Source organism: Podarcis tiliguerta (assembly GCF_965153285.1).
Source record: "Podarcis tiliguerta genome assembly, chromosome: 4".
Lineage (NCBI taxonomy): Eukaryota > Metazoa > Chordata > Lepidosauria > Squamata > Lacertidae > Podarcis > Podarcis tiliguerta.
The window spans coordinates 69,216,699-69,230,475 of NC_139537.1; the positions used below are offsets into that span (position 1 = coordinate 69,216,699).

Sequence of the window (13,777 nt, forward strand, 5' to 3'; positions counted from 1 at the left end):
AGGGACAGCACCAATTTCTGCCCATCAGACATCCAATTTTTCTCCTTTTCATACCTGCTGTAGTAAATGAGAAACAAATTAAATTTCACTCCACTATCTCCACAGAAACCATTTAAATTTTTCATGGAAACTAAATTGTCCCTAGACAAATAGCCCCCTGATTCTATGAAAATATACTAGAGCGCAGGGGGGACAGAAATAAATTTGTGTCACTCTGGATATGCCATTCTCTGTAATGTCATTCACCGCCGACCAATAAATGAGTCCCTCCCGGAACACAATGGCGAAGCCTGCGCTCGGGTGGATTTGCATTGTTCCCCCCACTCTGGAGCAGTCTAATATTCTCCCTGTTATTAATTTGCAGCCTGGGTTTTACATTCATGAGGCCGAGATTGAAATGTAAATGAGGCACAAAATAAGTAGTCAGCAGTAGCCCTGGTCGAGCTGCCTGTGTCATAGACTCACGGACTTACATGAAAATAGTTATCACTCAGAGAGATTAGCAGCTCAGAACATCAATCACAGGTGCAAGGAAACAATGAATAAAATCTCCCGGACATGAGGAAGGAAATTACAAGAGCTTTAAAGTGGAAAGGGAATATGTAATAGTGCTACCTGTTGTCGAAGCACTAAGATGGCAGTAATAAAAGGAGCCTGATTCCTTCTCTCCCTCTCCCTGCTTGATCACTCATATTCAAATTGTGCAATTTTTGTCATCTCTATTTATCATCTAAATGAGCTGCTCTTCCCTGGCTGGAGGTATATGAGTCTGCTGGTTGCTCTCACAGGAATGCCGTGCCATTGAGCCTGGGTGGTGTGTTTTTTGGTTCTTGTTAAAGGATGAAGACCAAATAGATCTTTAAGCAACATTGTAAATTATATAAATGGATCTACACCCTGATGTCTGGAAGACAAGGTGCCTGAGGTACAACAGAGCTTGCAAAGTTTGTAACTTCCTGATTCACGCAAGCCACAGAGATTCACCGAGGGCTCGTATTCACGTGCCATGGAGGTATATTTCAGGGACACCCACACACCACAGAAAGAGAGAATAGTGGCTCGTGTGGTGAGAAAGAGCTGTGGAGCCACCCTCAAAACACTGGCGTCGCTGCAGCGTACCTGAACGGAGGAGGGCAGGGCAGAGAAGATGGACCAGTCAGAGTGCTGGATTGGCTCTGCCTGTGCATCTGTGCAGCCCTGATCTCACCACAATCCTGCCTCAGCCCACCACACCAACTGCACATGTCATACATTTTTCCTCTTCACGATGAAGGGCGAATCATTATAGACAATTCTACACCACATACCAGCACTGGGCCTGCTGAAATGCTCCCACACACCCACACAACCGTGACCTTCTTTGCGGCTCAGTTCATTGCTCAGTTTATAAGCACCCGTTCTGATGACTTCCCATCTTCTTCACAGAAACATCCATGTTGTTCCGCCCATCTGCTTGGCTTTCTCACACTCTGTGCTTGTTCTGGTTCAACCTGCTTCTGCTTGGTATGCAGAGATTAGGGTCTTATCACCACATAACCTACGCTAGCAACTCTTGGTTCTTTTTCAGTTCTCCATTGTTTTCAGTCCGTTGAAATCGGTTGCTGGGTCTAAGGGCTTGGTTTTTAGAACCGCCAGCTTTCATTTTCAAATGTGAATTCTGGTATCTAAATGGAGCAAGGGGCAGAGGCAGAAAGATCTCAGGGGTCAGAGCTTGTTCCTGCGACTGATACTATAAGGCAGGATGGGCTAAGCTTCTGCTTGGGTTCTAGAGCAAAGTGAAAGAACTGTACACTAGGGAAAACTGAGCGTTGAGGGTCCTGGCCAATAAAAAGGTAAAGGTAAAGGACCACTGACAGTTAAGTCCAGTCATGAACAACTCTGAGGTAGCGGTGCTCATTGACGTTTGTCTGCAGACAGTTTTTCTGGGTCACGTAGCCAGCATGACTAAGCCGCTTCTGGCGAAACCAGAGCAGCACATGGAAACGCCGTTTACCTTCCCGCCACAGTGGTACCTATTTATCTACTTGCACTTTGATGTGCTTTCGAACTGCTAGGTTAGCAGGAGCTGGGACCGAACAATGGGAGCTCACCCCATTGCGGGGATTCAAACCGCTGTCCTTCCACTTGGCAAGCCCAGAGGCTCAGTGGTTTACACCACAGTGCCACCCGTGTCCCGTCCTGGCTGATATAAACATTTTTAAATAATAATAATAATAATAATAATAATATACAATTTGGACGGATTTAATTTCCTCTGTAAACCAGGAAGATAATGAAATAGCAGTGCCTTCACAACAGGGCTTTACCTGGAAACTGTAAAACAAGAAATGCTTGACATGTCTGATATTACTTCATAGTTGTGGTTGATGGAGGATTTCTGTTTGTGTGTGTGTGGCTGTACTCTCCATAAACCGTCCCTGAAAGCAACATAATGGAAAACTGCATCATTAATTGGGGTTTCGTGTTTCATACAAACAAACACTCAAATAAGAGGAGTGGTACAAAAACAGCCCTCACAGCCGATGCTGCTGCCAGTTCCCAACATTACTCTGCCATTACTCACTCGGCAATCATTCACATAACTGCAGTTATCCTTCATGCTGCCTTGTCAGTCCCAAGGGGTTCAATATTATGCATCCCTATTCCCTTCTCTGAAGAAGCTTCCTGAGCCCTGAGTGCAAACAGTCCCAGACAGTTCACTAACAAAGGAAAATAGAAAGCTCCCTTCTACCTTTGGTCCACCTAACTTGGTATCACAGAGTGGCAGTAACTCTATAGGGTTTTGTGGAGTTTTGCCCAACTCTCTGTGGAGAGAATTGGGACCTTCTGAATGCCAAGCAGCTGCTCTGTTCCGCCACTGAGCTGCAGGTGAGGAGGCTTCTTATTTAAGCCCTTCAGTTTTTGACCAAGCACTGTTATAAAGATTATTTAGATAATGTGCATGAACCACTTTGAGTAGGAAACACTTGAAATGTGCTATATAAATGCTAAGTATTGTTATTATGCCTGATGGGGCAATCTGGAAGCAGTTAACTGGAACACCTCACAAAATGTCCTATTTCCCCAGTCTTGGGATTGAAACTGTGAGGGGTTAATGAATGGGTGTTTAGAAGGCACCTTGAATCATTTGATGGGGAAACTCCACTCAGCGCAGGGCAGAATATCAAATATTTCCTTAACAATGGATGCCGTGACCAAAGCATCTCTCAAGAGTGAAGATGGAGAAAAACAGAAAGACGCAATATTATACCCCTGCTATTGTGTGTGAGAGATTGCAGGAAAACCACTCTTCCTCACAATGAGGATGCCGCCCTTTCCTTTTGTTCCATATTCATTGGTGAAACACAATAAAAATTACATTCTGTAGGGTCAGCAATGAAAATGAGATAGCAGGAAACCTGCCCAGTTTAACCTCATCCTGATAATTTCTATTGAGGATAATGGGGACGGGATGAAATGGATGCATCTAATAATCCAAAAGAAGATTTACAAATGGAAAAATATGCAAGGCAGAAGCAGAGATCTCATTGCACTTTTTGTCACTTATTTGCACTGTGGGACTGTGGAATTGCAATGGCTCAGCCTGACCTCTGTGTATTCTATATAAAGTTTAAATATGGTGCGTGCTAATGTATGGTCCTGTGCGCTGTGGGTTAAACCACAGAGCCTAGGACTTGCTGATCAGAAGGTCAGGGGTTTGAATCCCTGCGACGGGATGAGCTCCCGTTGCTCAGTCCCTGCTCCTGCCAACCTAGCAGTTCAAAAGCACATCAAAGTGCAAGTAGATAAATAGGTACCGCTCTGGCAGGAAGGTAAACAGTGCTTCCGTGTGCTGCTCTGGTTTGCCAGAAGCGGCTTAGTCATTCTGGCCACATGACCCGGAAGCTGTATGTCGGCTCCCTCAGCCAATAAAGCAAGATGAGCGCCACAACCCCAGAGTCAGTCACGACTGGACCTAATAGTCAGGGGTCCCTTTACCTTTACCTTTACCCTCCCTTCCATGTGATGCTAAAGATTGTATGCTGTTGGTTTACTCATGTCAGGATGCATGTTCATTTGTGCCATATGGGCAGCGCTGATCCCACAGCCCAGCCATGTAGTTGGTTGACCCCATTTTGCGGAAAGTGTGGATAGACCTGATAGGTTGTATCCAAGTAAACCATAGCAAAGGCAGACCTCTTCAAATCCATGCATAAATTTAAGTTAAGTCCATTGATTACTGTAGGTAGTTTGGAAACATCCCAAAATCCTTAGAGTGCACCTGCAAAGGAATTATCTGTGTTTGGGACTGGGCTTTTAACACTAAGGTCAGGAGCAAAGAAAACCTCTAGGCGTGGGAGCAACGTGAGAAATTCTGAGCTTGCTGCTGATTGTGATGTTGATACTCTTCCCGAAACCAAAATGAGGAGTCTAATCAGGAAAACAGTGCAGGCTACAGACAGATGGCATGCAGACCAAATAATCTAGGTGATCCTTGGAGCCTCAAACAAACAGCTCACCCTGTCCAGGATGAGAGGAATATCACAACCTTTCTCTCCTGGATAAACAGGTCAAAATCAGACATACAGAGTTATCAAGGGGTTTCAGAGACCTCCAGCAATGTGCAATTGTTGACGAGGGAATCACTGCGATGCAATCTATATTCCAGGCAGGAGACTCCTGCTCCCTTACCCTCCTCCTTCCCTCCTGTTCCCATTGTCTTTCCTCTTAGTGTCTGAGAATATCTTTTTAATTGCTTATCAAATGGATAGTTATCGTATCATAAAATCTTCAAAGCAATTTTCCAGTCCTGTTCAGTTGCGGAGCTGAACTTTTAGACGATGATAGATCACAATGGATTATGCTAATCAGCCTGTTAATAGCTCTCGCAGTGTTAACTTGGAGCATTAAAACAAACTGGTCCTTACAACAGCTTGGGAAATGTTTTATAAGACATGTGAGCTATGAGCAGCCGTGACAGGGCCAGTAAATAATAGCAGGAGCTGGGGAGACTAAACAAATACTCTGTTAAATTATTGATGCATTAATCAAAAATACAGTTGTTAAGCAATATCATTAGTTCAGTGCTAATTGTTTTATGGATTTGTGATGAATGACTTATCTGCATGCAGAATGAACCTCAGCCACTGCTCTCAGCAGGCTTTACCTTTTGCTTTTATAAGCTCCCCCCTGTTCCAACATTTTTTATCTCCTGGATTTAATGTCCATCTTGATTCTTCCAAATATAATATACTTCCTTTGAATTTATTTCTAATATGTGTTAGACTCTGCCAATACCGAGAAATCATTATAAAGCAGAATTCTGAATAAAGCAGTAATAAATTAGGGTTTGCTTTCTAAAGTATTAGGCAAAAATGGGGTGCATTTTTTCTTAAAGCACTCTCTCCTTATTTTTTTTCTTTTTTAAAAAAAGCAGAGATATTTGTCCAGAGATGCTAAAGTAACTGTCCAAGGAAGGAAGGGGTTTTGTTTAAGTGGATTTTTAACATGAAATATTATCCCAGGACTATTCTTCCCAGTTCAGTTGACAGTTAGTTGTTCTACCTGAGACATTGGTAATATATGCAATGAAAGGCAAGATAATGGCTTTTTTTCTAAAGGGCAAAGAAGAACCATATTCACATGTCTCTGTCCCATATGCCTAGTTTCTGCCTATCCTTGCATAAGCATGCAGAAAAAGAGAACTTTCTCCTATTTTCCTTCAGGGGGAATAAAACATGTATATGGAAATGGCCAATAAATTGTGCAAACAGCAGCCCTGTCATAAATTAGTCTGGAGACAGTTCAAGGATGAGACTTAAAGCATAAGAAAGGTCCACAAGGTTGTCCACATATATATCTCAGATTTGCTTTTGTCCAACCCCAAGATGTGACCTTCTGTTATTTCCTAATCATTGGTTTACATGTTTTAAGTGTATGGCCATCAGATTTGGTCAAGACAGTCATGCACAAAGAATGACATCTTTCAGTTTTCCAGATGATGCTAGTTCCCCATCTCAGATATGCGTCTCACAGCACAACCATTCTGCTTTTTATGACTGGCATGAAACCTGGGCTCATTCCTATCATGATAAACCACAATTTATCATGAAACTTGAACAAAGTCACTTCTCTCCCTCTCTCACTTACTCACACAAACACACACGGATGAAGAAACTAATTTGATTTTTTAAAAATGGCCACTTTGTTTATCAAGCACCTAGGAAGCTGTCTTACATGGCCACCAAACCAGGTTGCCAAACCCTGTGCTGAATGGAAACACTGGATCTGCTTCAACATTACTGGAGTCACTGGAAGGTGACTCAAAGAAGTCACTGCATAGTGGTGGCAGCGGTGAGGTAAATGGGAACAATGATATAAAGCCATTTGCCCCACTATGAGTTCATCCATCCTTCTGCTTGCCCCATTGCTTTCCCTCAGGCAAACCCACTCTTTGCTGCTGAATCAGAGCAAACGTTAGTGGTAAAGAGCGAGTTTTCCTGGGGAAAGCAGTGGGGCAAATGGAAAACTGCTTGGACCTGTGTCTAGAACAAGCGGAAAACCTCTAAGGCCCATGTTTCCTAGCCTTGGTAGATAAACAGATAAGCAGATAGGAAGGCAAGCAGTGAGAGGTCAGGACCTTGGACAAGGACCAAGGTGTTGGTTCAGAACCACTGTTAGCCATGCTACAGCTGAGGCAGAAAATAAATTACCTCAGCAATGTTTTGGAGCAACTAGTAGGCCTCTATAGTCTGAGCTTGGCAATCAAGATAGAAGCTGCACATCCTGAATATACCACCTGTACAACCACCTGTACAAAGGCCCTGTGGCTTTTTCAGAAGCTCTTTCTAAATGAGGAAGTCATCTGAGTTCAGTGATTGAGATCTCTCATTGGGTTAAGGAATGAAATCAGAACACAGCACTACCATATACACATGGGATGGACCAGTGAGTGGATCCATCTCTTCCTAAAGACTGCCGCTATAGGAGAGCTCTGCACCTGAGAGGGTGGCACTATGGTCTAAACCACTGAGCCTCTTGGGCTTGCTGTTTGGAAGGTCGGTGGTTCGAATCCCCACAATGGGGTGAGCTCCCATTGCTCTGTCCCAGCTCCTGTCAACCTAGCATTTTGAAAGCACGCCAGTGCAAGTAGATAAACAAGCAGCGCTGCAGCGGGAAGGTCAATGGCATTTCCGTGCACTCTGGTTTCCGTCACAGTGTTCCATTGTGCCAGAAGTGGTTTAGTCATGTTCGCCACATGACCTGGAAAGCTGTCTGTGGACAAACACCGACTCCCTCAGCCCAAAGTGAGATGATGATGAAGAAGAGTTTGGATTTGATATCCCACTTTATCACTACCCAAAGGAGTCTCAAAGCGGCTAACATTCTCCTTTCCCTTCCTCCCCCACAGCAAACACTCTGTGAGGTGAGTGGGGCTGAGAGACTTCAGAGAAGTGTGACTAGCCCAAGGTCACCCAGCAGCTGCATGTGGAGGAGCAGAGACATGAACCCGGTTCACCAGATTACAAGTCTACTGCTCTTAACCACTACACAACCACTACACAACATACACAACCCCCATAGTCACCTCTGACTGACTTAACCAGACCATCAAGGGGTCCTTTACCTTTTACCTTTTATAGGACATCTCTGCACCTGAGAATTCTGGGTCCTGAACCACAACAGCTACAAGTTCAAATGGTAATAATTTGATGGTGACTGTATGATCAGTTACCACAGCTGCCAGCATTTTGGACTCTCCTTCAAAGCAAAGCTGTAGGTCCTCAATGGCGGTGTTCTGCTAGCCTCACCTCAAAGAGGATATTGTAGAGTAGGAAAATATTCAGAAAAGGGCAACCAAAATTATCAAAGGGATGGAGCAGCTCCTCTATCAGAGAAGGTTGAAGCATTTTGGACTTTTTAAGTTTCATAAACAAGCGAGCAAAAGGTGACATGATAAAAGTTTATAAAATTACACATGGTATGGAGAAAGTAGACAGATTTCTCCCCCCCCCCCCCCGTAACATGAGAACTCATTGACACCCAACGAAGCTTAATGATGGAAGTTTCAGAAAAGTACTTCTCCTCATAGTGCATAGTTAAACTACTGAGACAAATTCATGGAGGATACGGCTTTCAATGGCTTCTAACCCTGATGACTAGGTTCTAGCTCCACAGTTGGAGAAAGTATGCTTTCGAATTCCACTTGCTGGAAAATGCAGGAAGGGAGAGTGGTCTTGTTCTCAGGTCCTACTTGCAGGCTTCTCACAGGCATCTGGTTGGTCCCTGTGAGAACAGGATTAGATGGGCATTTGGTCTGATCCAGCAGGCTATTCCTATGGTTTTGTGTATGACTATGGAGGCTGTCATGGTGAGCCTCAAAATTACCACTCTACTACTGACCAGACGGGTATCAGTCTTTTTAACTTGAAGGTGGAATGAATTGACAAATGTGGCAAATGCTACATTATACTAGCACAATAATTTAAAAGAGCTTACAGAACAGATTTTTTATATATATATATATATATATATATATTTGCTTTCGTAGATTTTCACGGGTACAGGAATGCAGGTTTTGGTGTCCTCGGGTGTCTTCCCGTGTAAAAGTTGGGGTGTCTAGGCGACGTTTCGACGAGGTCTCACTCGTCATCTTCAGGCTGGTGCTTTCGGCTTCTTGTTACTGGAACAGAGCAGGATCTCAGTGTTTGAGTTCCTATAAATACTGTTGAGGAGGTGTGGTGTATAGCCTCCAATGTTCTGGGCAGAGAGGAGGTTCCCAGGCTAGTGTGCCTTTTCTTCTTTTGTTCCTTAATTACTTGAGGGATATCTTGAGTGATTTCTTGAGTGATTTCCTGAATCCCACTTAGGTGGGTCATTAGGTGTGGATTAGTTGCTAAAGCCTTCGTGTCTTGAACTCTTGAACTTTGTGAAGAGTTTTTCTGAGAAGATGGCTGTACTGCACTTGGTTGTACTCTGGCTTGGCTTCGTGTATAGGGGCGAGCTGTGGTTTTGTGGCCTGTGCCAGCCAGATCTGTGTAGGGATTGCAGGGGGGTGCAGCATCCGGAGGTGCCACCCTGGTTTGGCTACTGGATGGTGTCTGTAATTTATCTGTGGAGAGGGTCTGGGTTTGGGTCTGGTGTGGTTGATTGGTGATGGCGTTCTGTGTGCCTCTGGATCTGGTGTCAGATTTTGTGGGGAGGGCTAATTTCCAGATGTCTGGCAAGCGGGATGTGTCGTCACGCTTGTTCATGTTGTGAGGGTGTTTCTCTATCTCGATGGCTTCCATGATTATTCTCTTGTGGTGATGTTCCATGTTAAAGAGCAATTTGGAATCTGCAAAATTAATTTCGTGTCCTGTTTCTTTCATGTGTTGGAAAAGAGAGGAAGTTTTTTCTTCTTTTTTGACGGCATTCTTGTGTTCTGCGATACGTGCATTTATTCGTCTGTTTGTTTGTCCAATGTACGTGGCTGGGCAGACTTTGCAGGGTATTTCATAGACCCCTTGGTTTTCCAACTGAATTTTATCCTTGGGGTTTCTGAGGATATTGGCTATTTTTTGGTTGGTGCAAAAGGCTGTTTTGATATTGTGTTTATGGAGGATTTTGCTAATTTTATCTGTAGTGCCCTTGATATAAGGAAGGTGGGCTATGCCATTGTTTTCTTCTGTGTCTTGGTTTTTGGGGGGTGTTTCTTTTTGGATTAGCTTCGTAACCCTGTTTTGCTGGTATCCATTGGCAATTAACACATTTGAGAGATTCTGTAACTCAGTTGTCAAGTGGTCTTCGTCAGCCAGGCGTTTGGTTCTGGAGATGAGAGTCTTGGCTACGGAGTTTATTTGTGCAGGGTGGTGGTGTGATTGTGCATGTAAGTAGCGGTTGGTGTGTGTTTTTTTCCGGTAGATAGTGTGTCCTAGGGAGCCATCAGGTTTTTTGTAGATTAGGACGTCAAGGAAGGGAAGTTGGTTGTTGGCTTCTATTTCCATAGTGAATTGTATTTTGGGGTGTAGGCTGTTGAGATGTGTGAGGAAGCTATCCAGTTTTTCCTTCCCGTGTGGCCAAATTACAAAGGTGTCGTCAACATATCTGAGCCAAAGTTTGGGTTTGTGTTCTGACTTGTCTAAAGCATTGGTTTCAAAGTGTTCCATGTACAGGTTAGCGATGACCGGTGAGAGGGGTGATCCCATAGGTGCTCCTTCTATCTGTTTGTATCTTTGTCCATTGTGGATGAAGTACGTGTTGGTTAGGCAGTGGTTGGTCAGGTCCAAGATGTATTCGGGGGGATTGTATTTGTTTTGAATGGCTGTCAAGGCTTCATTAATGGGCACTTGTGTGAAGAGAGATACAACATCGAAGCTCACAAGTAGGTCATTGGGTTGTAGGTTTTGCTTCTTTATTGTTTCTATGAACTGGAAGGAGTTTGGAACGTGTGAAGAGATGGATTCTGCATAGGGCTGAAGTTGCTTGGCGAGAAATTTAGCGAGATTTTGTAGAGGTGAGCCTATGGAGCTGACTATTGGTCTGAGTGGTGTTCCTTCTTTGTGTATCTTGGGGAGGCCGTAGAGTTTGGGGCATCTGGATGATTTTTCTCTGGGGATGATTCTTAGCTGGATTTCTTCACTGATAGGAGAGGCTTTTATTTTGGATTTGGTGGTTTTTTCCAGATAGGTGGTGGGATCTGTTTTTATAGGTTGGTAGGTAGGGTCTTGGAGTAGATTTGATAGTTTTGCTTGGTAGTCCGATGTGTTCATCACAACAGTGGCATTACCTTTGTCTGCTGGGAGAATGATTATGTTGTTGTCTTTCCTCAGGTTGGTGAGTGCTTTCTGTTCTTCTTTGTGTAAATTGCTTCTGGGTGGTTTGCTGGAGCAGAGGATGTTGGTGACTTCAAGTCTGATTTTATTGGCTTCATCTGGATTGATTTTGGTTAGGCTAGCTTCGACTCCGCATATGATGTTTTCCGTGGGGATGCGTCTCGGGGCGACTGCAAAGTTGAGGTTTCAACTTTGCAGTTTCAAAGGTTTCAACTTTGCAGGTTTCAAAGGTTTCAACTTTGCAGTCGCCCCGAGACGCATCCCCACGGAAAACATCATATGCGGAGTCGAAGCTAGCCTAACCAAAATCAATCCAGATGAAGCCAATAAAATCAGACTTGAAGTCACCAACATCCTCTGCTCCAGCAAACCACCCAGAAGCAATTTACACAAAGAAGAACAGAAAGCACTCACCAACCTGAGGAAAGACAACAACATAATCATTCTCCCAGCAGACAAAGGTAATGCCACTGTTGTGATGAACACATCGGACTACCAAGCAAAACTATCAAATCTACTCCAAGACCCTACCTACCAACCTATAAAAACAGATCCCACCACCTATCTGGAAAAAACCACCAAATCCAAAATAAAAGCCTCTCCTATCAGTGAAGAAATCCAGCTAAGAATCATCCCCAGAGAAAAATCATCCAGATGCCCCAAACTCTACGGCCTCCCCAAGATACACAAAGAAGGAACACCACTCAGACCAATAGTCAGCTCCATAGGCTCACCTCTACAAAATCTCGCTAAATTTCTCGCCAAGCAACTTCAGCCCTATGCAGAATCCATCTCTTCACACGTTCCAAACTCCTTCCAGTTCATAGAAACAATAAAGAAGCAAAACCTACAACCCAATGACCTACTTGTGAGCTTCGATGTTGTATCTCTCTTCACACAAGTGCCCATTAATGAAGCCTTGACAGCCATTCAAAACAAATACAATCCCCCCGAATACATCTTGGACCTGACCAACCACTGCCTAACCAACACGTACTTCATCCACAATGGACAAAGATACAAACAGATAGAAGGAGCACCTATGGGATCACCCCTCTCACCGGTCATCGCTAACCTGTACATGGAACACTTTGAAACCAATGCTTTAGACAAGTCAGAACACAAACCCAAACTTTGGCTCAGATATGTTGACGACACCTTTGTAATTTGGCCACACGGGAAGGAAAAACTGGATAGCTTCCTCACACATCTCAACAGCCTACACCCCAAAATACAATTCACTATGGAAATAGAAGCCAACAACCAACTTCCCTTCCTTGACGTCCTAATCTACAAAAAACCTGATGGCTCCCTAGGACACACTATCTACCGGAAAAAAACACACACCAACCGCTACTTACATGCACAATCACACCACCACCCTGCACAAATAAACTCCGTAGCCAAGACTCTCATCTCCAGAACCAAACGCCTGGCTGACGAAGACCACTTGACAACTGAGTTACAGAATCTCTCAAATGTGTTAATTGCCAATGGATACCAGCAAAACAGGGTTACGAAGCTAATCCAAAAAGAAACACCCCCCAAAAACCAAGACACAGAAGAAAACAATGGCATAGCCCACCTTCCTTATATCAAGGGCACTACAGATAAAATTAGCAAAATCCTCCATAAACACAATATCAAAACAGCCTTTTGCACCAACCAAAAAATAGCCAATATCCTCAGAAACCCCAAGGATAAAATTCAGTTGGAAAACCAAGGGGTCTATGAAATACCCTGCAAAGTCTGCCCAGCCACGTACATTGGACAAACAAACAGACGAATAAATGCACGTATCGCAGAACACAAGAATGCCGTCAAAAAAGAAGAAAAAACTTCCTCTCTTTTCCAACACATGAAAGAAACAGGACACGAAATTAATTTTGCAGATTCCAAATTGCTCTTTAACATGGAACATCACCACAAGAGAATAATCATGGAAGCCATCGAGATAGAGAAACACCCTCACAACATGAACAAGCGTGACGACACATCCCGCTTGCCAGACATCTGGAAATTAGCCCTCCCCACAAAATCTGACACCAGATCCAGAGGCACACAGAACGCCATCACCAATCAACCACACCAGACCCAAACCCAGACCCTCTCCACAGATAAATTACAGACACCATCCAGTAGCCAAACCAGGGTGGCACCTCCGGATGCTGCACCCCCCTGCAATCCCTACACAGATCTGGCTGGCACAGGCCACAAAACCACAGCTCGCCCCTATACACGAAGCCAAGCCAGAGTACAACCAAGTGCAGTACAGCCATCTTCTCAGAAAAACTCTTCACAAAGTTCAAGAGTTCAAGACACGAAGGCTTTAGCAACTAATCCACACCTAATGACCCACCTAAGTGGGATTCAGGAAATCACTCAAGAAATCACTCAAGATATCCCTCAAGTAATTAAGGAACAAAAGAAGAAAAGGCACACTAGCCTGGGAACCTCCTCTCTGCCCAGAACATTGGAGGCTATACACCACACCTCCTCAACAGTATTTATAGGAACTCAAACACTGAGATCCTGCTCTGTTCCAGTAACAAGAAGCCGAAAGCACCAGCCTGAAGATGACGAGTGAGACCTCGTCGAAACGTCGCCTAGACACCCCAACTTTTACACGGGAAGACACCCGAGGACACCAAAACCTGCATATATATATATATATATATATATATGCCCTCCTCCCGCTAAAAAAATGAAGTAAGCCATCGCTTCTGATTACAGTCTAAAAATGGAGCCTGTGATGTCTCTAGGAGCTCGGTCTAAATAAGGCCCTATCCTCTCGTCTCTTTCACATTATGAATAAAAACATGAAATTAGTTTTATGTCAGAAGAACAACCCTTAAGACACTTGTAACTTATAATTATAATTTCTAAGCTGTTTGGCTTGTCAGTATCAAGGAATTCACTGCTTAAGACTTCCAGGACTTTATAGGCTGTGACATGCTGCGCTGGCTCTGAAAATTAACTATGAA

General features: G+C 43.9%; 1 protein-coding gene across 1 annotated transcript; it reads left to right on the forward strand.

Annotated features, from left to right (window-relative positions):
* Positions 1–10,546: 10,546 nt before the first annotated feature.
* Positions 10,547–13,403, forward strand: LOC310676770 (uncharacterized protein). Its single transcript, XM_083438888.1, has 2 exons — positions 10,547–10,629; positions 11,255–13,403. The coding sequence occupies exon 2, from the start codon at positions 11,272–11,274 to the stop codon at positions 13,378–13,380; it is 2,109 nt and encodes a 702-aa protein (XP_083295014.1). The 5' UTR covers positions 10,547–10,629; positions 11,255–11,271; the 3' UTR covers positions 13,381–13,403.
* The last annotated feature ends 374 nt before the right edge of the window (positions 13,404–13,777 follow it).

Bases quoted from the DNA above. Each gene is read 5' to 3' on its own strand.
- LOC310676770 (XM_083438888.1), top strand. From the start codon at position 11,272: ATGAACACATCGGACTACCAAGCAAAACTATCAAATCTACTCCAAGAC.